The sequence below is a fragment of the Scomber scombrus genome, chromosome 23 (assembly GCF_963691925.1).
Source record: "Scomber scombrus chromosome 23, fScoSco1.1, whole genome shotgun sequence".
In the NCBI taxonomy this organism is placed as follows: Eukaryota; Metazoa; Chordata; class Actinopteri; order Scombriformes; family Scombridae; genus Scomber; species Scomber scombrus.
The window spans coordinates 21,199,139-21,224,225 of NC_084992.1; the positions used below are offsets into that span (position 1 = coordinate 21,199,139).

Consider the following 25,087-nt stretch of genomic DNA (forward strand, 5'->3'; position numbering starts at 1 on the left):
ACTATAAATACTTTGTAGCTTTCACAGAAGAAAGAAGGCAAAGTAAACATGTGGAGATGGGTGAAGGGTGTGTTGCTGCCGTTCAGGCACCAGCGAGCGCGCTTCCTTCCACCTGTTTCGATTCTCGTTTCGAACGCCTGGCAAACAGCAGAACATCTAAAAGCTGCTCTGCTCAGTTTATTGTTCTCCTCGTCTCTACATACATTCATATCCATCACTACAGTTCAGTTCAAAAAAACATTTGATTCACCTCACGCTCCCGTCTGTCCATTTTCTCATTTCTCTACCAACAATATATTCATCTCCAATTCTCTCTTGCACCTGCCCTCCTCTTTCCCTCCAGCTGACATCCATCGATTCTCATTCCTTTCCCATCTCGCCTCTCATATACAGTATATACAGTATATTAAAGAGATGTTTTTTTGCAGTTGATCACCACCTGCCAGTCCTACCCAATCCTCTTGTCACTTGTCATCGGGAGTTTCGACTCAATCTTCTAAGTTCAAACTCCAAAGAATGTGTTGTTTGAGCCCAGAAAACTCTGAATTGAGAAAAGGTGAAATAACCAAAATACCAACATGGATTAAGTGGAGTTGACCTGTTGCATGTTTTAACTTCCTAAGTTTTCAACATCTTTTCTTTGGCCCTCACTTAGTTTTGTTGCGATCACTTTCCTTCATGAAAGTTCCAAAGCTTTAGCCAATATCTGGCGAGTCTTTTGAGATATGGGAGTAAACGGCACTTAATCCTCCTTGGTGAATAATCCTAACTCTCAAACTTTGAACCACTCACATTCATCATTAGCTACAGTGGACCTGTCATTGATCTCAGGGGTGATTTACTGTCCAGAGGATCAATACAGTCATTAACCTCCTCGAGCCTCGCCCTCATGGGACAAACGGAGGAAATCGATGAGTCCGGCGTGGAAGACCGAGCTGGATAAATGACACTGCTCTTCTTCTGTCAGTGATATCCATATCTGATGTAACACAGGCCTTTTCCCGAAAATACACATTTACTGACTAGTAGACGTTTGGTGATGTTGTTAAAAGCTTTAGATGACCCTCTGTTGTTGCTCTTAATCGGTTAATGTAAGATTACAGCTGTACTTCTTCTAAGCTTTAAAGCAAAAGTGTCATTTTTATGACTTCTGCAGTGTCCCTGACACTTCTCACAATGTGTCTGACAGAGAAAACTCAAGGGAAAAGGAGAGGTCATTTAACAAAGGAGAGACAATGCAGTTTTTTCTTTCTTTCTTCATCGAGCGCTGGCAGGAAACCAAAAGGGGAACCTCGCAGGATGGCGTTTTTCCTGCGACTTTCAGGATGAAGTGCATCCTTTGACTGTGAAAGAACAGTAGTTAACAGTGAGAAAAATGAGCAAAATATCTCATAAATCATATAAAACAATATTGTAGAAAGTTACATTCATATGGTTAGGATTGGATATATTATAGAGCTTATGTCACCATGACCACAGGCCACATCTTTGATAGTGAAAGAATAATTCAGATTTTCAGTTTCAGCCATTTACGAAGATGTTTCAGTTTCTGCTGTTTGTGTCCATTAAGATAATAATGTACACACTAAAGTCATTACTGAGATATTTCCAACAGGAATAATGTTTTATTATGCAGGAAAACTGTGTGCGCACAACTATAGGAAGTACGGTAGGCTAAAGTGGAAGCAGGAAACTGATGAATGTTTACAACACACAGTTTAGTGACTCAAATCATGACTAAAAGCAGACAAACAACACCCAACTTGTGTGTTAATGAATGCTCATAGCCGTTAATAGCTGCTGCTGCTTATTTGGGAGTGATGTAAATACCACCACAGTCCACCAAACTATGCGTGTGTCAGCTGGTTCTAAATTCTGCAATCTCGTTACTTCTTTAGCAGAAACCACAAACTTGACTGTGTATCAGTCTCAGAGATACCTACAGTCCTTGCACAGAAACAGCTGCCCACATCAGAGCCTTGGCGTGTGTGCGTGTGTGTGTTAGTGTGTGTGTGTGTGTGTGTGTGTGACAGAGACGAGCTGGAAGCCACCCTGAGGTGAGAGGCAGCTGAAGGGCTGTTAGAACAGTTTGACACCTCATCTCAGTCACTTCTGGTTTGAGTCCCAGTCAAGAACAGTGCCAGCTGAAGGTTCGCACATCTGCAGACAACACTGTGAGAGATGCTCAAAAGATAAATCATATAAGTCATATAAAACAGTAAACAGTGAACATGTAGATCATTATATTAAAATAAGTGTAATGTTTACTTTACACATCAATATTTTCAAAAATGTAGCATCATTTCTCAGACAGGTATGTAAATTTAGTTCATGCTCATATATTTAGTGAGGTGACTGTTTCATATTATAACAACAAAACATCCTTTACATGAAGGGTTGAATTATTGCTCTGTAATATCACAGCAGTCAAACTGTCTGCAAACTTCACTCAACCCTAGCAAGGAGCAGCCCTGCGTGACAGTGAATTTAGCGCTGGTTAGCTTTGTGATACAGGAAATAAGAAGTGAAAAAAACACAACGGGTACCTACCAGCAGGAGCCGCGAGTGGGAAAATAAAATGCATGTGCTGCTACTGTAGCTGTGAACAAAGCTAGAAAATTAGCACATAAAAAAAGAAGCTAGTTTTCTATGGTTAAAGAAGCTAAGACAGCCTTGGTGATAATGCTCATTGATTTAAAAGGTAGACTCAAAAAGTTGTGTTGTCAAAATACCAACAGTAGGATTCAAAACTCTTTTGCTTCACTTGATTTAAAAAATTTAAACAATAAATAAATCTGAGCACAGTTATGTTGTTGCAAATTAGGCTAGACAAGCTAGCAGCTAGCTAGTAGGCTAGCAGAGAAACCATCGTTTAGCCAGCCTTTACAGTGCAGGAGGTGAGATGCAGCAGATAATGGTGTTAAATCAAGCAATATCAAGTGTAATATCTCATTAAAATATAATGATAATACTCAGAATAAAGATGTTTTTACTTAGAAAAAGCTAAAGCTGAAGAGCTAAAGAGTCCAAAGGTAACTGAGCCCTTCTATAGTTGAGTTTCATGAGGTTTAGTTCCATTTTGAAACAGTTGCAAAGCCATGTTCATAGTTCATATTTACATTTTACAGTGAAATCACCATGGTGACACTTTTAAGAGTTTGACAATGTGTTTCATCAACTATTTGTCAAACAGAAAAAATGAACTCTGCATCAACACTAGAAATCTAGGCTAACTCCTTCATTTGCTGTATGAGAACAAACTATTTAAAATATTTTACTGCAGGTAGTTAATGTTTAATTTAAATACAAGTTATGTACATAGGGATATATTCCAAACGAAAAACAAATGCTTCAGCCTACTCCTTTTTGGTCAGAAAATGCTTAATTTGTATTTTTTGTTTTGTCACTGTTTCTAAAGGAGATGAAGAAAACAAGGACATACGTTTATTTACTTTATTTCTACATATTTGGGTTGCATACATTTAATGACCAACATAAACTAAACTAAAAGTTGAGATTCCATTAAGAGCATGCAGAATTAGCTTGGACATCACTGGAAAAGAGTAACCCTCACTGTGCAGTTCGCTGACCCCAGGGGGGGAGAAAAAGTCAAAGAAATATCAGCAGGGAAACCCAGCTGCTCCGTCCAACTTCCTCCCTCCTCCTCCTCTTCCTCCTCCTCCCTCCCTCTCTCTCTCTCTATCTAACAGCTGGGCCTGTCCTCTTCCTGTTTACACTACATCACATGAACAGCCCAAGCGACTGCGATCCTGGGTATTAGTATTAAAGCCCTATTTGAAGGCAAAACAAGGCCAGCAGAAGCGTCTACAGCGTGCTGCCTGCATCAACGTATTTCAAAAATGCTGCTACAAGTCAGACCTCTCAATATCAAATGAAAGATATTTCCCATTTGTTTGCTTGGGTGAATTTTTGCAACTCAATCTTAATCCCTTGCATTTAATCATTCGGTCAGTCGTAACTTAACCTCCGGAGTGCCTCTTCATCCAAATTACATCCTGCTAGACTCCACTAAGAGTGTGAGGTGTGTGTGTGTGTGTTTCTGTGTGTATGTGTGTGTGTTTGACGTGTGTCAGGATGCTGGATTGTGACGGGGAGGAGGGGGGGGTTAGAGTTGTCAGATGTGGGATTATGATGGATGTGGCAGCGACTGCTCATGACGGCGTCCAAGTGTCTGGTCGTTGATGATAGCGGGCAGAGAGCGCTGACAGCAGCCCCCCCCTCTCCACCCCCCCTCCTCCCACCCTGCAGCTCTGCCACCTGCCTGCCCACACACTGACTTGTCATACCACCTCCCGCCACAGCCTGCCTGAATGGCCGGGTGGGAAAGCGTGCCTATGGGTGCCATACAGCGAAAGGCGCATTTGAAAGAAAAACATAGAGCTTAGCACACTTCAGTGTAAACGCTGGTCTGACAGAGGATTTCTGCTAGCAAGGCTTTATGTGTGCTCATAATGGCTGTGTGTGCTGACAGTGCTGTAATCTAGCAGTGGATGGTCACGTCTGTCAAAACGAGTGGAGCCACTGAGGGACGTTAACTGCTGAAAAACACAATGAAGTCATGAGTGTGGACGTTGAGTCTTTCACAAATAATCTTAACTGAAGGTTACTTTCATGCTTTTTTTGAGCTTTCACAATGGTTTTCAAATGTCAAATATACAAAAGCATTGATGATCTGACACACCATTTTACACTGTAGAAATGTAACCGTGGTTTATGCATAAGCATTAAGTAAAAAGCTTTTTCTAACTATGGTTCAAAGTAGAGGTGGTAATGGCAACTCTTGTTTTCTGTGATTCTCAAATTGATTCACAAATGCCATGAATCAATATTCCTTTCACTTTTTCAAATCCAAAGGCTGCATATCCTCACAGACGTATCTCTCCTGATTGTGACCTTCATCAACACCATTTATCATAACTGCCAGTTGTGTTTCACATTGTATTTCAGTGAACTAAGGACAGAAAGTAAAAGACTGAAGTAAGAGACTAATAAAAATGTGCCCGCTTTTCTATTCATCCATTTCGAATTAAGAATCAGATCTGAACCCAATTGAATAGTGAGTTCCCCACCACTAGTGTACAGTCTAAGAGTTGCAGTCAAACTACTGCTAATAATTAAGTGGTGAAAGGTTAAAAGTGAGCATCCCATGTCCTGAAATCCAACTTTGAATCACTTTGAAAAGTAGAAAAAAAAACATTTGTATTCTCAAAGTTGTCACAAAGGTATCAAAACAATAATTTTAACATTTTAATGATGTACAACTAGGATTTAAAAATGTGATACCACAACTATTCCTGCCATGGGGTGAATAGACCTTTATTTATCTAAATTTATCACATTTTTTTAATGATTTCAAGAGTCTCAATGTTAATACTTTAGGAATAAAAGTGTTCCTTTCCTAATGGTTTTATTCCACTAATTAGGCACAAAAGCGGAATTTTCCGCTCATTTACCCACGTTCACACCTCAAAAATGAATCACCACTCACACACTGATGCACCTTTTTTTTCCCTCTAATCAGTCGCTCTCAAATACCCAGCCTCAGCTCAGCCTCTCACTGTCTCTTTTTATTCTCGTCGCCTTTCTCTATTCTTCTCTCCACTTCCCTCTCTGCTCAAGCACGCACACTTTGAACGTTGAAGTTTGGCCGTGCTCTTCGCTCTCACCCTGGCAGCATCAGTACGTCTGCGTGTTTGTGATTGGGTGTGTGTGCTGTGAATTTTGGCCGCGGGTTATTTTTAGCCTCTTACACATGACCTCAGCTGCACAAGTCTGGGTTTGTTTTGCCTCCGCTGATGCTGGTCTGCATCTGTGTGTCCTTGTTGTTTCATATATATTCGGAACACACATTCTCTTCCATCCTGCAAGATTTCAGAGCATGATTGACAGCATCTCACCATTACTATTCTTGTTTGCAGCAGCGTTTGTCACTCAATTGTCTTCAGAAAACTGTAACCTAAAAGGTCAAGGAAGCACGAGCAGAGAGATGAAATCAAAGAAAGCTAACTGCTGCCTTTCAATGAGTGGTTTCTGGATCTTGAATGACATTTTTTTCCCCCAACATTTGACATGTTTTATTGAATGACTTTTCCTGTCCTTGGTACCCAACGTTACCATAATGGTGGCTTCAGCTGTCTTGGTGGCTGTCGTCGAGGTTCAGTATGTGGGTTGGACTTCTCTGTGTGGTCTCTGAGCTGTTGCAGTGGTTAAGTCCAGGCTCTGGCTGGAATATCCTCTGTGGCTTAAAGTGGGCCAATGAGATATATGTGTGTGTGTGTGTGTGTGTGGATTTGGCCCGGGGATGCCCAGACTCGGATGGTGGAGCAGAATATGATCTGAATTCAAAGCAGGACAGACAGGCACGGTAGGAATAGACATGGACTCTAGGTGGATGAAGAGTTAGATAGTAATTGCAGCGGTTAGACATGTAGCAATAAAATCTTACATTTTCTTTTCTTTGATGACCCTCTAGTTTAAGAGGTGGAAGGTATACATCATAATTTCAACCTATGGATCAAAAAGGTTCACTCTTTCTTTTTGTCTATCGCCAATCACTTTAGTCACAGATGGACAAAAAAGAAGCTGAAAGAGCAGGTGAAGCAGTAAAGTGTACAAATCTGAACTTCATACCAAGCCCAAGGTAAGGTGCTTCGACTTACATCATGCAAAGTCTTGTCTAACCACACCTAACAGCAAACCTGTTAAAAATGGCCATACTCGAACGTGAGACGAAAAGCCGTAGTTGTAGCCTTCTCTTGGTTGCAACACACTACCTGCCCAACCTTTCTCCAAGAATTCACTTGTCTTAGTAGATGCAAAAGGTAACAGTTGTTAGGGTGTGCACAATGAAGAAAGAAAGATCTTGAGAGAAAAGTTCAAACCCTATCTACTCTTATTTTTCTGCAATCCGACAGTCATGTTGTGTCTCTTGATACCGTGATAACGCCAGTGGAAAGGAGCTTTAGATCCGTCAAGCACACTGTTTGAAGCATACCAAGGTCTGTAGCACTCTTGGAGGTTTGGTGCCTCAAACAAAAGCTCACCCCAGTACAAAGCAATTCTGATCCTGCGTAGAGAGAACTTATGTGTTATAAGAAATCTGTTGCTACCATCAGAATGTCTTGAATCTTCACCCAAAGGTTTCACTTCTATAAAATGCTGCTAGATGAACATTCAATATCATGGTTAAAAAGTTTACCCATCTGTGGTGTTAGCAGTACGTAGTGTGTACACACCTTTTTAAAAAGCCTTCTGGTGTTCTGAGTCACATTCATATCCTTAATGAAGTTGTTTAACGAGGTCAGAGAATCATATTGGCTTTGATTTGTTCCTGCAGTCAGATATTGAAAATCTGGCATCAAAGCGTCCAGTAAGAGTGACACACACGCTCAAAGAAAAAAAAAGTGATAAATAAAGAGAAACAACAGCAAGTAGCATTCCACAAACATGATCGCTGACTCAAACCCTTCAGTGGTGATCAGCAGAGCAGTGACTCAAACTAGCTTCCAGCGTTTAGCAGGACAGGCAGGCACACACAGCAAGTCATTTTCCATGTTGTGTATATACAGTTGAGGCATCTGGTAAATGTGCGTGCTCTCCTTTTGACCTCAGCTTGACTCCATCTCTCCCACTCTTCATCAGCTTATGCACAGACTGCAAACACATGAATAGATAACTACAGCTAACTGCATTTTAAGGGCTTTCTTATTACAGTGCCTCCAATTACACCCACGACAGAGAGTCTCCAGTGCATCTGCAGCTCCACCGGCGGATAAAGCCGCTATGATTATGACTGTTAATGATGATTGCCATCTGAAACATCAGAACAGACCTGTGACAGACCTACTAGGCCTCTGTGGGGCTGTACAATGAGGATGGGCACATGTCAGCGATAAAGCTTGTTTACATCCTTCGGGTTATTATCTTATCCGCGAGCCCTTGAGAACAGGTTGGCTAAGGATGTGTGCTTGGGCTCCAAGCCAGTGTGAAAGGAAACAATGATCAGTAGAGCAACACTGGCAAGAGTTTTGTGATTGCTGTGTCTCACTAGCACATACCAAGATTTGGCATTCATGGTGAACTGTTAAATCTGTGAGTTTATAGAAATCCTTCATTAGGTTCTCTACCTCCAGGAACCCTTAGTCTTATTATTCTATAAGTACGTCAATATCATTCCCTACAACATGCTTCTCTGGGCTGTTGGTAAGAATCTGACCACATCATACATTGCTTAGAGACATTTGCTGTGCTTCCTCTTTTTATACCTCGCAGGGCCAACATACAAAGCAGAATCAACCAATCAATTTGTTCAGTGCACATGCAGCATTGTTGAGATTTGGGGGGGTGCTAAGCTGTGTGTTGGCACTGTAGTTTATAACTTTGCCTACTCTAGTAGAAATTCAAATATCTACGGTTGGCTGGTCTGAAGAAAGGTAGAACTGGGTATTGTCTTAATAACAAAGGTATGAATATCATTAGACCTCTTATAGTCAGTTCATCTGCAGATTGTATTTGGTTAATTGAACGATTGGTTCATAAAATGTTCCAAATGAATGAAAAAGCCCATGTAAACAAAATATGGGAAGTGGTTGACAGAATTGACAGAAAATATCTCTAAAGGAGAGGTAGACTATATCATTTAAGTGCAGAGTCACTGACACCAATCCCCTGCTTCCACCTGTCAATTAGTATCTTATGGTCAAAAGCACCTGGCAGAACCTTGTCTCATGTGTTCCGTTCTCTCGCTTTCCTTTCTTCGCTTTTGCTGCACTCATATTGGCTCTGTGCTGTCCATGCTGTGTCTTCTGGAGAGACAATTTAAAGATGAGAGGCATGAAATGAGAGGAAGTGTGTTTCCTTGGCGAATGGGGGAAAAAAAGAGAGGGATCTGTGTGGATGGGGCAGTGTGGTGCACCAGGGGTATTTCCTATCCTCTTGTTTTCCTTTTTTTCTTATTGTATCCCATTCGCTCCGTGTCTCTTGACACCAAACTCCATTACTCACCTACTACTTTAACAGCAAGTGAAAATGGTGAAGAATGACAGTACTTATCAAGCTGTCAAAGGTCAGTTGCTTGAAAGAATGTTTTGCTCTTTCACTAAATATAAATGAGGTAATGTTTGGATAGCCTGATCGTTTGTGTGCTCCGAGATGATTAAGTGACACTAATGTCTTTGTGGGCACATTGAGGGATTATTTTTTTGTGTGAGTGAACCTGCAGGCACTAGACGAGGAACCAGATGTGCTGCCTTACAGTCCTGTGGAGGCCGTTCAGTTGGCTGCATTGAAAATAGCTGCTGCCCTCATTTTCCGGGGTCTGATGACGACGTCTCTCAAGCTCATCTGGGTTTTCTAAATGGGCCAGCTCCAGAGCGAATCACAGAGAAACATCAAGTGGTTGAGGGGAGCATCGAACTATGTCTTCGCTTTTTGTGCCTTGGTGAAGTAAAGTGCTTGATGGACTGGAGTAGACACCATGGTCTGGTCCAACAGCATAGTTTTTGCCTGCTGTTACAACACTGTGACCAAATATAGGCACTACACTGAATGTGTTGGATTTTGGCTCAATGAAACCTTCAATTTAATGACCATTACATTTCATGCTTTATAAAAAGGCTTTTGTTATTTGTTCGACCAGGACCAGAAAAGTAGGTGAAAGACAGATAAATACTGAGACTGAACAAGTCCAAGTTTCTGTCTTAGTCTTAGACTAAACTAGTCCTAGACTTTTGTACAGAAAAAGGGAAGCGTGCCTTTAAGTCCAGCACATTTTTAATCATTACTGCTTGAATCTTTTCACTTCTGCTTCAATACCAGTCATCCTTCTTGTCCTCTGTGGAAGACGTTGGTTGAAAAAACACTCTAAGAGGAAACTCTTCATAGTTTGCTGCTTTGCCCCTGGTTGCTTAAATCAAATAATTAATATGAATCTGACCAGGCATATAGTATCAGCTTTCAGTACTTGAGACTTTTTATTACTCAGTGATCATTTTTAAAATTTTTATAGCGACTATATCTGTATAGAATATATCCAGTATGTGCAATTCTTTTCACTTTTAATCTATATTACATCTCAAATTTAATGTTAGCAGTCACTTATAATTGAAAAAGGATACATGTCATTCGATGTAAGTAACTCTAAAAGTTACATTAACATATATCAGACTGAAAATGAAGACTGAAGACAGAGAGACTAGCCTGGATAGGACCAGTAGCATGTGGTTGCAGTGAGGCTGGAGAGGTTGAGTGAGCTACTCATGCTGTAAATCCTGTTATGTCACAGATTAGCAGCGTGCCATACAGCGGGTGGCAAGGGTGCGGAGAACGAGAGTGAAGTCAACGGTCACCTGATGACCAGGATTACTGCCCCAGTAAAAGCACATCCTATTGATCTGATTAGGATTAGAGACTTGAAATGCGGGGTGCGAGGGGGGGTGGTGTGATCACATCTGGCTGGAACTAGGCTGGGATTACAAACGAGCAGGAACCTTTTTGAGACTGCTCTCAATTGACTAATTTGGTGCTGGGTATGGAGTAATATGAAGATGTGATTCCACTGACTGATAACTAACAGTACTTTATTGTTATTTAGAGATGGCCTATGTGTTTCTCAAGGGAAAACCTTGAATAGGCCACAGGAGCCATGCCTATTTTAACAGCCAACAGATACTGTTTCAAACACAGAGAGAAGATTAAACCAGAGAGGTGATGTTACACTGCTGAAGTAACCTCCATCCCATTTCAATTCTACACATAAACACACACTGACTACGTTTACATGCACTCCAGTATTATTCCAAGAATGGCATTATTCCAAATTTGATACAGGTCATGTAAACAGCATATTCTGAACTGGGCCTTATTCCAAATAGTAGTATTTTCCAATTAAGACATGCAGGATATGCAGATATTATTTAGGTTTTAGGAGCATTCTTTGGACATGTACACAGCACATTAAGGACAGGCGTCTCAGTTGGGGTATTTACTGAACTTTGTAACCCAGGCCTCTTGCCTGTTTACAGTCAGTCAGTGCGTTGTAAACAAATCCGCTAGCCAGCAGTTTGTGAGGCTGGAGTAGAAGATGCATGACAGGATGGTTGTATAACACCCCCCTGCCCAGGCAAAATGACATATGCTAGAGCAGGAAGGCAGACGGAGGAGAGCTGTTCAGGCCGGGCTTGAAAAACAGAGCGCACCTTCTCCGTGACTGGGACGGAGGGGATTGGTTATTATCCTGAAATGCAGCCACAGAATGGAGGTAACCACACAGTGTGATGAACACTCAGCAGTATAGTGAACATCATGGGATAACCTAAGTGCTGGATGTCCCTGTAAATTTAAATTTATAATATCAGTCATGTCAATACCACCTATAAATATCAGGCAGCAGCTCTATAATGTCTTTCAACTCACTGGTCTATTTCACTGCCTGCTGAGATCTTATGATTCCTGTTCCCACTGGGAATTAATATTTTGTGCATCCGTCTTCTTTTTTTCAGTCTTTCCTGCACCTGGCAGTCCATCCCATACTGTCTAGATATTTCACTTCACAAGTCAGTAGTTCACTCCACAAGTCCACCTCATGGTAAAGTTACATGAAAGCCAGTGAATCATGAGGATTAATCCTCTGTGGACCATGAATAACTACCAAATTTCATATCAGTCCATCTGATATTGTCTAGATATTTCAGTTCACAAGTCAATATTTCACTCCACAAGTCCACCTCATGGTATAGTTACAGGAAAAGCCAGTTAATCACCAAAATCAGTAGGATTAATCATCTGGGAACCATGAATGTCTGTACCAAATTTCATGGGAATCCATCAAATAGTTATTGGGACATTCCAGTCTGGACCAAAGTGGTGGATTGGCCGACCAACTGACCAACATTGCTATCCCTTGGGAAACTCGTCAAATTACAATATTGGCAATGTTGTGAAGTGTTTATATTTATATCATGACGACACATAGAAGCAACACATATGACTGACAGTGGAAATAAAGTAGTACAGGGAGAACCTGAAATAACACAAAGAGAACAGAACAAATAGATGACAGGTAAACAACCAAACAGACTGACTACATTGGCACAGCCTGGTATGGTAGAGTCATTGGCAAATGATTTTAACAATAAAGTAATTGATAAACTACATTCCCAAACAGCTATTGCCTTAAACAATATCATGATTCAGCAAGGTGTTTTTGCAACATCACCCATACCTACCATAATGGATGTTGCGCATCCATTAGCTCCACTTTACACCTTACTGATACCTACATAGGAACAACCTCTTGAATGTGGCTGTGTCAAGCCCACTTATGATTCACAATGGTGAATAATACATACTTGAACAAGAGCTCTTTATTAAATATTCAACAGTCTTTTGGTAACTTAGTCTCCATTAATTCAACATTCTCAAAGCCTCTTGATTTGAATAGCAAATTAGCTGAATTGGAGATGACCCCAGTGAGCCGTCGTAATGTCTGAGCCACTCACAGCTTTGTACTGTTGTATTCCGGTGTTATTGCTGTAGTGTCTAAATGATGTTTGATAAACTGACTTGACTGTCTACATGTATTCGTGGCTAATTACTTATCTTTATCTTTTCACTGACAGAGTTATATAAAAGTTTTTAATGTCACAGTTCAGACTGCGACTGAAAAACATTTGATTAGGTTTTGTCTCAAGGAATCGTGGAGAAATGTTGTCCTTTTTGGTTTAAACGTTGAGTAAATGCCTATGCAAGGAGTAGAAATGGAGACTCCCTTCAATGCCTTGAAGCACCCACCTTTAGCACTACTTAATTCTGAAGTATAATCAGAAAAACTCAAGTACTGCTGCTGTAACAGCAACAACCACGATGCACTGCTTCTGCATGAATCAGAAACAGATCTTTTCGACTGGTAAAAACTATAATTCAGTGTTGGTAGAAAATGGAACCTGTGATAGAAACTCTTCAGTTCATAAGTGTACTTCTCTGGGGAGCTGCGTGGATGTTAACATTTATACACTTCACATCCTCTCAGTCTGGGAATAACAAGCCACAAACGGTCAAATGTCAGAGCTGGATTAAAAGACAGAAAGACCTAAAAGGATGAGCATGTAGTCGTTAATGAGGGATATGGTGACTCTTTGCCTCCAGGGCCTGCAGATAGACTGACAAACGTAATCTAACTAGTTATTCTTGTACTATTTAGCCCTCTATTGTCTGTGGGCTTGATTTTCTGCTATTTTATAAGCCTATACCTCTTCTTTTACTTCGTCAAAGTAAGCTTTGGTATAAGATTGATCTTTACCCAAGAAAGATCAATCACAAGGACTTTTAGTAGTCCTACACATACACACTCCAATACGCATTTGTGTTGTAACACAACACAATGAAGCTGGTGTTGCCAATCTTGTAGCTTCTGTTCTAGTTGTGTGGTGCTGAAAACAGGAATCTCTGTTTATTTGCTGCATTGTTCTCTGCCACTTTGAAGTGGTTTTCATTGTCATATTCTCTGTTTCTTTTACATCTGGGTCCCTTCTTGTTTTCCTAGATGTGAAATATGCATATTGCTTCACTCTGTAGCACTTTCAGCAGCCATTTATATACACTTAATTTCTTTACCCTCGTTATTAGGGATATCACAATATCAATATTATAGCTATCATGATATGAGACTAGATATCTTACATTTGGGATATTGTAGTATCGTGATATTGTGATATGGTATAAGTGTTTTCTTTCCCTGGTTTTAAAGGCTCCCAGAATAAATATGGACAATTTGGAACTATTTTAGTAAATCATGGTATTCATATTTCATGTAGAGACAGATGGAAGTTCTGGTGTGGATGTATGTAAAACAAGTTGTTAAAACTGTGAATTATTAATATATTTAGTGATTTACATTGACAGAATGAAATTGTGGCTTATATTGCAATGTCACCACTCAGGTTTGAGCAGCTACCATACGCTATGTTAGTAATGCTGTACTGGAGGAGTGCCAGACTTTTCCTCGAATTCGTCTCCTGGCTACAGTGCACAGTAATGACTGATGACTGTTAGTTTAACTGCTCGTCTGGTCCCAGCAGGAGGGAGAGGCGGGCAGTGTTTGTAGCGGTTTGAAAAATATCAGGAGGGCTCACCAGACAGATGTGACAGATGTGTCATCTTTTTTTTTTTTTTTTGTCTAAACAGATCACCAGAAGCTGGAGCGAGAGGCCAGGATCTGCCGCCTGCTCAAGCACGCCAACATTGGTAAGGTCTTATTTAGTATTTCCATTTACTGTTTCTTTTTGTTGGTCATATGGAAGTGTATGTATTATATATATTTATATGCTTCCAAACATACAAAGGTTAGCCTGAAGATATACATGTACTTTATAGAATACTCATTCAAAATTGATGCTGCACACAGGAATCACATTTTTCCCTTAAGTGCTTTTGACAACATACTGTATAGGCATTTGCTTAGGGTTAGGGTTATGTAGGTGATGACCATTTAAATGTCAGTTATATGTACAATTGCATATTTTTGGCCAATTTCCTTTACACATAGCTGGATATTGATTCGCAGTGACTTGCATTCATTCCCTTGAGATTTACCCTAACCAATACATCTGTAACCCTAACCCTAAATGGGCCAGTATACTATGTCAGAACTGCTGGTCAGATGGTTGAGTAGTGGTGCTTTCCAATTTTACTCAGTAATTAGAATTTCCAAGTTCCCAGTCAGAAATTTCAACTAGAACGCCCCCTGAAGTCAGACTTCGGTTTCAGAAGTTCGGACAAACCTCACCAGCTCGTACCTAGGAATCCAACATGGTAGCCCCGTGCATCAACAGTGTGAACGTTTTAGTAATATCCTGTTTATTAGCACGTCTGTCTTATTTGTGTCGCATTAAATCATTCGTACACACAGCACTGTTATGCTGTTTGTATGCGCAAAATGCGTTTTTATCAACTGGTATTTCTATCAATGGGCTAACTGGAACGCTTCAAACTAAGGTGTGACGTCATTCCCAGCTCCGACTTCCAACTCCTAGGGTAAATGAAACGCAGCATTGTTTCTGAAACCCCATCCCCCCACATCTATGCCCTGTATGACAATTTCCAACACAGAAATCCCTACATTTCACACCGACTTCAGGCACCAATTTGCCCACTGTGTGGAGGTGAGAAAGGAGTCATTTCTCTCTAAAGCTCTCTTTTTTTTCATTCTTGATACAGCTATTTTCGTCACTTTTCATGTTAACAAGCGACTGCAACACTATGAAGGTCTTCAAGGAGTGTGTTCTGTAACAGCTTTTCACTTCACCTTCACCTTCAAGTCAAGCTAACACCTTTTGATTTCTAAAGTTCTGAAGTTCTACTTCTTTAGAATTGCCCACATCTTAACCTTTCAATTCAAAGGTTTACCCATACCCTCAATTATTAGGTGAGACCGTACATTATATACAGCCTTGTATAGACTGATTTCACTATGTGATTAATATAAGTACAGGCTTTTAAGAGAGCACAAAGAATTTTAACTGTAAAAGCAACAAATACATTTCATTTGAAGCCATTCTTCTGTGGCCAGTAATTAAATCATGCTATACTCAGCTTTGAGCAATAGGCAAGTCTACAAATAGATAACATCTGCATACCCTTCCTCCCTCACCAACACACACACATAATCGCACACACTCCTCCCTCTCCCTCCCCTTATCGCTTCAAGAGCCGTGGAGACCAGGCAGCTGTAATTATCACCTCAGTAACGACTTTGCCACACACTGAGAACTGGCATTTATTTGTTGTTTGGTCTCTTTTCTTTTCTTTTTAAGTGAGAATAGAGGATGAGAGGGTGGGAGCAACAGAGGAATGGATGATAGGGGGGTTATTTGGTTCGCTGGTCTATTGTCAGGGTGTCAGATGTCAACTAACTCAAACAGAAGGGTTTAGCTCAAAGTGATGTAAGTGAGGTTTGGGTTGGCAGAACCGAACTGAAGCTTTATTTCAATGCAGCATGGTAAGGTTAGTTAACAGTCACAGTAAAAGGGCCATGTGAACTCTGATTCACATTGGTTCCGGATGCTTGATATGGCTAGTAGACGTTTTTCATCATTTGAATCTATTGGATTCAGGATTTTCGAGGCAGGTAGTGGCATTGATTCTTCCACATCATAAAGTATTTTTAGAAACATCAAACCCTCATAAATAACATCTAGTGAAATCCCCTGAGAACTTTTTACATACAGACGCTTGAGTGAACAACACTTGAATCTGTGCACTAGTGTGAGCTGGTGAGTAATGACATTCTCCACTGATGAACTCCATCTCCTTGTGAGAGCGACCCGTCTCGCGTCAGATAGAGATTGTGCTGCTAGCGTAGCGTGGCTCTCATTACTATTCCATTCACACACAGCATCCAGCTCTGGGAAAGCCCTTATTGCTTTAATGTCGTCGCAATGATACATCTCTCACAAGTCAATCAGGAGACGTCAGAGATTCCCACAGGGGGATCTTCCCCTTTTTTTAAATCTTTTAATATTGTCTCTGATCTATCTGTTTTTACCTTGTCCTGAGCCCTTTTTTCAGAAGCACCCTACTTCATATTCATACTGTCACAAACATTCCCAGTCCAATCAGTTTCAGTGTTGGTTGTATTACCAACAGTGTCTGTCTCCCTTAGGGAAACAATAGAAACTGGCATATGATGTATTCCCTGCTACACAACTCAATCATGATCTTATTGAAACATAGAGCCAAAATCAATTACAGCAGAGCTTTCATTGTGAGTGTTAAACCTACTTTGTAGTCACTCTAACCTGGCTAGAGTTGGGGGTTAGATAGTGTTTTACTGAATCTGAATCCATGTATACAATCAGGATACCTTTGAATCCCTTATTGTATCTGTTCAGGTTCAGCTTTTAGTATGTCCAAGTAAAAATAGCTACAACTCAAAGATGAGTGTTAACCTCATAAATGTTCACAACCTGCAGCTACAACCTGATAATGAGATGTGCAGCAGAGGGTATTAAATGTTAATTAAATGAATCATTTATATAGCAGGTGTACCCTACTTATTATTTTTCATCTGATTTTATTCACATGCAAATACTGGAAGTCCTAATTCTACTATTAATTTGGTCATTTTTAATTAGATACATCAGATAGTTCCAACAGTCAATAAGACTCACCACTCTGTTGGTCTGCTTAACGGCAAGAACACACCATCCATCCATAGTTGGATGTTTATAGCACAAAGCTATCTAGCAGCTAAGAATTTACCTCGTCACGCTAACGTCAGCTAATTGTCGCTAAACACAAAGCTGAGGCTGATAGGAATGCCATTAGTCTTACAGGTATTTCATCATAAATTACTATTTAAAATTGCGACCTGGTGGTGGCACAGTAGTTGACATATTTCAGTGTTGGACTGACATTGCTATGCCAGCGCCACACCTCTAGAGTGGGGAGAGATAAGAGATTTTTTAAGCCTTTGAGTTTAGCAAATCCAGCACTGTATGACCTTTGAACTAGATAGGAAACTAACTAATCTCAGATATCGGAACTAAGATTGGATAACTACCAATAGAAATACAAACCTAGGCTGGACTATGATGCTTTAACAAAAGACAAAAGATCTATGCTGTAAACTCATTATTAAGACACTAAATTTATCATGTAGTTTTCAGTAATGACTTTGAGTAAATTGGCTATAGATTTTCATAGCAAAGCCATGTAGAGATTAGAACAGGCAATCCTGCTACTAGACCCCCCACCCCCCCGCTTTTATAACCTCTGAGCTAACTCTAAAATAGGTCCTCCAAATTTTGGCAGACATGTAACATTAGTGTCAGTTTCATCCCCTTTCTCACATCACACCATGTCACTTCACGTCCATAAGGCAGCACATCTAATTGGCTCAGAGAAACCTCACCGCCGGCAGTGTTCCTACCTCTCCCCCCCTGCCTTCAGCTCCTTCTCGTTCATCAAAATCAAAGAGACGGCCTCGCTCCCTGACATTCACGCTCATTCAGGAGACCTGAGCGCTAAAAATAGAGCTACGCAGAGACACATTCAAATGAGGAAGCATGTTCATGAGCTTGTGTATTAAAAAAAACATGCAAGGCAACAATGTAGTCCTGTATGAATGCACCGCATGTCCTCAATGGTGAGTGTATTACCAGTTTACTGAAAGTATGGCTTATAGGTATAGTGGAACAAAAACCCATTATATAAACAGTGGTAAACACATTGCGCAATACATGTAAGGTGTGAATGGCATTAATGAGATTTTCAGATGATTTTTTTTATTGCACAATTAAAGACATTTGATTTATTTTGACGCATTAACTGTGAAAAGTAGCAAATGTGCAAATGAGAAATCAATTCATAATAATGATAAATTGAAATACATATAACATCAAAAAAAACCTCAGCTAATGCAAATCGGTTAATGCAGTTAATGTTAACATTTTAACTACAACAAACTTATTTTTATTTCAAATGCAAACATTAATTCAGATTCACTTCCATAGTATTTAAGATGAAAGAGAAAGAGAATAGGCTACACTCAAACCAGTAACAAAATGTATCTGAATATAGTCTGACGTTAATATTTGAACATGGTGTATAACTGTCCACTCATGGACATGCATACTGTATGTGACCAAAGCTGGATCTACAGCCTCTAAGAGGGAAAAATGTGAGTATTGTAAATCATTTATTTCCGTATCCATATTGGAATGAGCTCTGAGAATGTGTAGATAGATGGTAGGTGTAGTTTGACTGACATCTATTTTTAAAGACAGATAGTGACCATTATATCTGGACTTTTGCCAACATGCAGGAGGTTTTCATGCTGAATTCCTGACGATTCTGTAATCAAGATGTGGCCTTATTACTGTAGTTCAATACCTGTTATTGTCATTATTTTAGAATGAAATGAAGTGTCTCCAGTGGTACATAGAGTAACATAAATTAATTATTCAAACACTATTATATGTATTTAATCAGAACTGACTGGAGACATCTTGCCTGCTTGGTTTTTGATCAGGCTTGCTCCAACATATTTCTCCGTCTTAAAACACATTTTTATTCTTTGGTTTTTAACTTGGTATGGAAGTAGGCCTGTCACAATAATTATGTTATCGTCTTATCGTACAATAAGGTAATTATCAGCATCATCATGTCTATATATGGACATATTGTATGACACATGGACATGACCTTGATCATTCTTTGACTTCAGTATTAACATAACTTATATTAGCAGCTAAGAGGCTATTCATGTCACATTGGCTAAACAAGTAGTGTCCTCCATTCCTCACTCCAGTCCCCAACCATAATGACGGTCTGTGTTTTTACAGAAGTGTAGCTCCCACTCTCCAATCCCACCCCCCACCCCGCCTTACATTATAATACTATTATATTATCATTATATCAGTGGTATAAAATGATCTTCAAATGACAATAATATTGTTTATCGCGATTATTTCTGAAACAATATATTGTCCAACAAAAGTAGTTATCATGACAGGTCTATATGAGAGTTGTCTACTACACTAGTCTTCGTATTTTTGCCATGTTGTTTTGATGCTTTTGATTGTTCAGCACTTGGTCAACTCCTGATGTTTTTAAATGTGATTTTAAAAATAAAATTGACTTGATAGTTGCACTAATAATATTCATTTAAACACTGACTTGCTCTAGGTTTAATGAACTAATGCTGCTGGTGCTTTTTTGGAGCAATAATTGATCGCAATTGATAATATTGCAAAGAAAGGAACAACAGCAGCCAAACAAAAGAACACCATTGTGGTACTTCACAATGACACACCCCAGCAGATCAGACTGTGGTTGTACTGGGCAGCTTCCAGGTGTGGATGTATTGTGTGTAACGAACTTTGTGTAAATGTCCACAGAGTTTGTCTGGAAAAGTCAGCAGACTCTCTTGAATAAGTAAAGTTAGAACTAAAAGTAGAAGAAAATCTCAATAATTAACATGTTGTATCTTGTAAAGAGTAAAAACAATGGGGTTTTTTTGGGGAGGGATTGCGTGATGGGACGACTTCTCCTACTTAGACATCCACTCAGCTCTGTTGTTCAGCAGATTCAGTCAGTGAGCATGTTTTAATTTTCATCTCTGTTCAGACACAATGACTCTAAACCTGGCGACCTCAGTGTGACACGCAGAGACTGTTACTGTTAATGAATACACATGAAAAATATCAAAGCAAACAAAAAAGATGAAAAGGTAGAATAAGCAGAACTCGCAGTGTTTTCTTTTATAATTGTACAGACCTGGTGGGTAGCCAGGCCAAACATTTTTTTAAGCCAAAAATATCAAATATCCATTCATTGGGAAATCAATAGTGTTTGGAAGCCTCTGTGCAGCACTGCTCCAAAATGTGAGTCAACCTCTGCGTTGTTGCCTGAGGAAATCTTGGTGATGTAGCTCCTATAAGGAATAGCTCCGTGTGTAATGTGAGTGTGTAGCCAGTGTATGTGATTGAGTGTGCAGTGAGAGAGAGGAAGCAGCTGAAAAGTGACAGTGAATGTGATTGGAGCAGAGGAAAAGGTTAGCAGGAAGTTATCGGTTATCAGTGTGTCAGTTAATAAATGCTGCAGCTTCTCAACGCTAAGAAAAAGTCTCATCTGTTTCCCCAACTGCTAAAAACAGCTGACCAACATCAAAACAGCTGCGACCCCTCCACCACACACACACACACACACACACACACACTGATTATTATTGCGATTATTACTTATTATTTTTATAAACATCAGTATTTTTAAACATCAGTATTTTTAAACATCCTTTTAAAACATCTCTATCTTTATTTTTTAAACATCTTTATCTTTAAAAAAAAAAATCTTTTAAAATATATTAAATGTGTTTATCTTTTTTAAACATTATCGTTCTTTTTAAAACATCTTTATCTTTATTTTTAAACAACCTTATCTTTTTTTTAAAAAACATATTAAAACATTTTAAATATATTTCTTTCTTTTTTTTAAGCGTTTTTATCTTTATTTTTTAAACATTTAAAAATATATATATTTAATAAATCTTTATTTTTTTTTAAATAAGTGCACCTCACATTTTGAAAAGTGCTGGGTTACCCTCACCTGACCAGGTTCACTTAAGGTAGACTGACCTTTTAAGATAGATCAGCTATTTTCAGTGTCAGTCTCAGCCACTCCAAACAGAGAACGCTGCTGAGTCTCTCCTAAACTCTGCTCCGTCACCTCCACCCAAAGCAGTCAACCAAGAGGAAACACTTCACCAGGGATGTCTAACATTCTTAAATACTCTTTACACTGAGACAAAACAAAAGTACACCAGTGTTCACTGCTCAATTTGTGGGTAATGAAGTGTTCATAACTCAAACAGCTACCTACTGTTGCCAATTGTGCTGCCAGTGTGGCACGTTGCCCAGTTTAGTGAGGTAGTGTTTCCATAATTGAATAACTTTCATTTCTCTTTCTCCCTGTTTTTTTCTGTCCTTCACAGTGCGGCTCCATGACAGCATATCAGAGGAAGGATTTCACTATCTGGTCTTTGATTTGTAAGTACTCAAATCACTTCAAAAAGCACCTTTTTTAGATGCTCACCGGATATTCCACACGGTTAAACACATGCACCGGAACACACATTCAGTCATGCACCTGACAGCTGCCAATCAGATGCCTCCTCAGTGAGATATCCTGGGAGATTGGACGCAGCGTGTTCATTCGCCTCCTCTTCTCTTTGCTCCATCTGTCTCGGCGATGCCTTGTGCTCAATCTCCCTGCACCCTCACCATGTTCACACACCGTATAAAAACATCAGAGATACTTGAGGACATGATATACAACACACACACACACACACGCACACAGATAAAACACAAAGGAGCTGGACTACATCATAAATGACCTTATATACACACACACACACACACACACACACACACACACACACACACACACACACACACACACACACACACACACACACACACACACACACACACAAACACACACACACACACACACAGTGGAGCTTTCTAGATAATAAATAATGATAGCTGACACAGATGGCAGGTAGATTACTTTACTCATTTGTACGTGTTCACTGGCCATCTGCTGCTTCTGTCTTTGAATCGTTTGTTCATTATAAACTGCTAATCGAGTAATAATGTGAGGATATAATAAAACACTTCTATGTAGATCGGTCATTTAAAACTGAAACGTGTCATCATGTCTTCATAAAATGGAACTTACTCGTGAGAGCAAACTAATGCAATTTGGAAAAGCCAAGATAAATAAGTTACTGTATATAGCACATTTCATACACAAAGACCATCCTGATTATCACTGTGCATGATTCTGCAGAAAAATGTGAAATAAATGTGATAAATGTACATCTCACACCCCAAGCCTTTCAGCTCCAGCTTGTTAGTCAATATGAGCTTCATTTCCTCCCTGATTCCAATCTGTTCTCATGAAGCGTTTTAAGCTATCTGCCTCATTTCCTGCAACACAAAGCATTGCATGGATATAGCTTAAATATGAAACTAACAATGTCTATCTGCTCCTTTTATATCTGTCTGAATATTTCCCACTGTCTATAATTCTGATATGTGATCTTTATTGAATTCAGAAACCTCCTTTCCTGTTGTCAGGCTTCATCCTCTTAGTGGTTCTCAACCTTTTTGGTGTGAAGGACCCCCAAATTGAGACACACCTGGCCCTTGATCAGTATTTGATAAGATGTCGCCTCAAGGATCCCCATCTAATAAGATCTAGTGTCTATAGTGTAGATTACCAGGTAAACATGAAGAAACCTTCTCAAGGACCTCTCTATTATACACCCAAATTTCTCATCCTCTCATTGGTTCTTAACCTTTTTGGTGTGAAGGACCCACAAATTGAACCACATCTGGCCCCGGACTGGTGTTTGATAAGATGTATTCTCAAGGGTCACCATCTCATAAGATCTAGTGTTTATAGTGTAGATTGCCAGATAAACAGTGAAGAAACCTCCTTAAGGACCCCTCTATAACACTCAAATTTCTCAATCTGTTATAATAGTAATTAATTTTTCCTTTTTACGAGAAAATATGATATCCAGGGCTTTCTCGCACTATATAAAATTGTCCTCCCTGCCTTCAAATTCTCCCATCTCACTCTTCCCCTTCACCTCCCACTATCCCTTTCATGTGTGTAACCTAATCTGGCAGCTAGAAAGGAAATTGCTTTGAATTTTATTTTAAACGCTGAGTTTAATTTGACAAGTGGCCATAAAACAGAACAGAGGGAGTTCCTCCTCTCTTTCACCACAGGGATACAAAAATATTCCCTCCTTTTTTCCTAAAAGAAAACCTGCCTGGAAGGATTACAAGATTGACTACAAGTGGGTAGAACAAATTGACCATGAATAGAGCAGGAAGATAATATATCTCCAGAGGTTTACCGGACCTCAATTTGAACCTAATATTTATTAAGCATGAGATGAAAAGCACTATAACAGATAGGAAGAACATGCTGCATCAGACAAAATCATTTTACAATTCATTTTTGGATGACTTCCTGGCTGCTAAATGCATGCCAGGAATAACAGTGTGCATTTTTACCGCTGAATTTATCATCACACCAAAGCATTAAAATTTCCAGGAAAGTTTAATCTGAAAACCCCTGACTCAAAGTGATAATGTTTTCCAGAGGAGATGGAAAAGTTTTAGCTTTAAAACTTCCTTCAATTCATTCTGTTTTTTGGAAAGTGGCCTACTGGCCTACTTTTAAACATCTTGTTGCATGTTCAAGGAAAACTCTACAGTTTACACATTAAAGAGGACCTATTATACTTTACTTATTTTCAGTCATATATATAATGTTACAATGTTGAATGTTTATATTAAGTGTGGCCAAAGTATCAAATGATGAGGCAAACATATAGAGATATAATTCATATCAGTAAAAAGCACTGGCTTCAGACTAATCTGAATGCTTGTTTTTTTTTTTTCTAATTTTAGCCCGAGCTGACATCAGCTTGTGACAGATTTCTTTATATGTATTGTACTATTCCTCTCTGCATTTTTTCTAACTGATCCACTGAACAAACTAAATATCTCCAGATGTTGTTATGTTGATGGGTTATTAGCACAGCTATTCACACTTTGCTGATTTGGTGAGGAACATAATTTCCTGTAAATTCTTCACAATAAAAGTTCCTGTTATTTAGTTACTTAAAAGCTTTTTAATATGATGTAGTTAAAAAAAAAAAGAGAAAAAAAGGAAAAATAAATACCAAATGTTGTCACTTCAGAATTAGAAATACTTATCATGGGGTGCAAAACCATTAAATGAATATTGGTGTGGCTCTGGGAGATTTTTGTGAAGTTTGTGGTAATAACCCTGATGATGTCATCACAATTATCTTTGTTTGAAAACCACAAGTTATTCAGGAAATGTGAAATTTGAGTGCGAAGTTTAAAAAAATATACAGCTATTTATAAGGTAATGTAGGTCTAATGAAAGCAGTTATTGAAATGCATTTTGGGAAACGTAGGATACAGTGTTTTAATTTTTTAAGAAGTAAAATACAACATTATATTTGGATAGAGATGGAAGAGATGATGTGATTTTAAGAATTTCCATTTAATAATAATAATAATACTTATAATAATAATACATTTTATTTAAAGGCAGTGTGGGGGGTAAGGGAGGGGCGAAGGCGATTGATGTTTCATAGGTGAAAGTAGGCAGACCGGGTAATGTTACTGATGTGGGATTGAAAGTACAGTGTGCTATCAAGGATGACACCCAGACTCTTAACCTGGGGGGAGGGTGAAACGGAGGAGTTATCAATAGTGAGAGAAAAGCTGTTTATTTCAGTGATTCAATCAGTGAGGGAGGTGGGCGGGAGAGTGGACGAAGGTTTAGTGGACAGGTAGAGCTGGGTGTCATCAGCGTAACAATGGAAGTGAATGTTAAATTTGCGGAAGATATTGCCAAGGGGAAGGAGGTAGGTGATGAATAGGAGGGGCCCCAGGACAGAGCCCTGGGGCACACCGGAAGTGACCTCACTGTACCCTGATCAGATGAACAT

General features: G+C 39.4%; 1 protein-coding gene across 1 annotated transcript in view; it reads left to right on the top strand.

Moving 5' to 3' along the window:
- The window catches only part of camk2d1 (calcium/calmodulin-dependent protein kinase (CaM kinase) II delta 1), a 100,831-nt gene that overhangs the window by 33,097 nt on the left and 42,647 nt on the right, over positions 1-25,087 (top strand). Inside the window, exons 3-4 of the mRNA XM_062444330.1 lie at positions 14,203-14,262; positions 21,509-21,563. Coding sequence (XP_062300314.1) covers positions 14,203-14,262; positions 21,509-21,563 — 115 coding nt within the window. The remainder of the gene's footprint in view (positions 1-14,202; positions 14,263-21,508; positions 21,564-25,087) is intronic.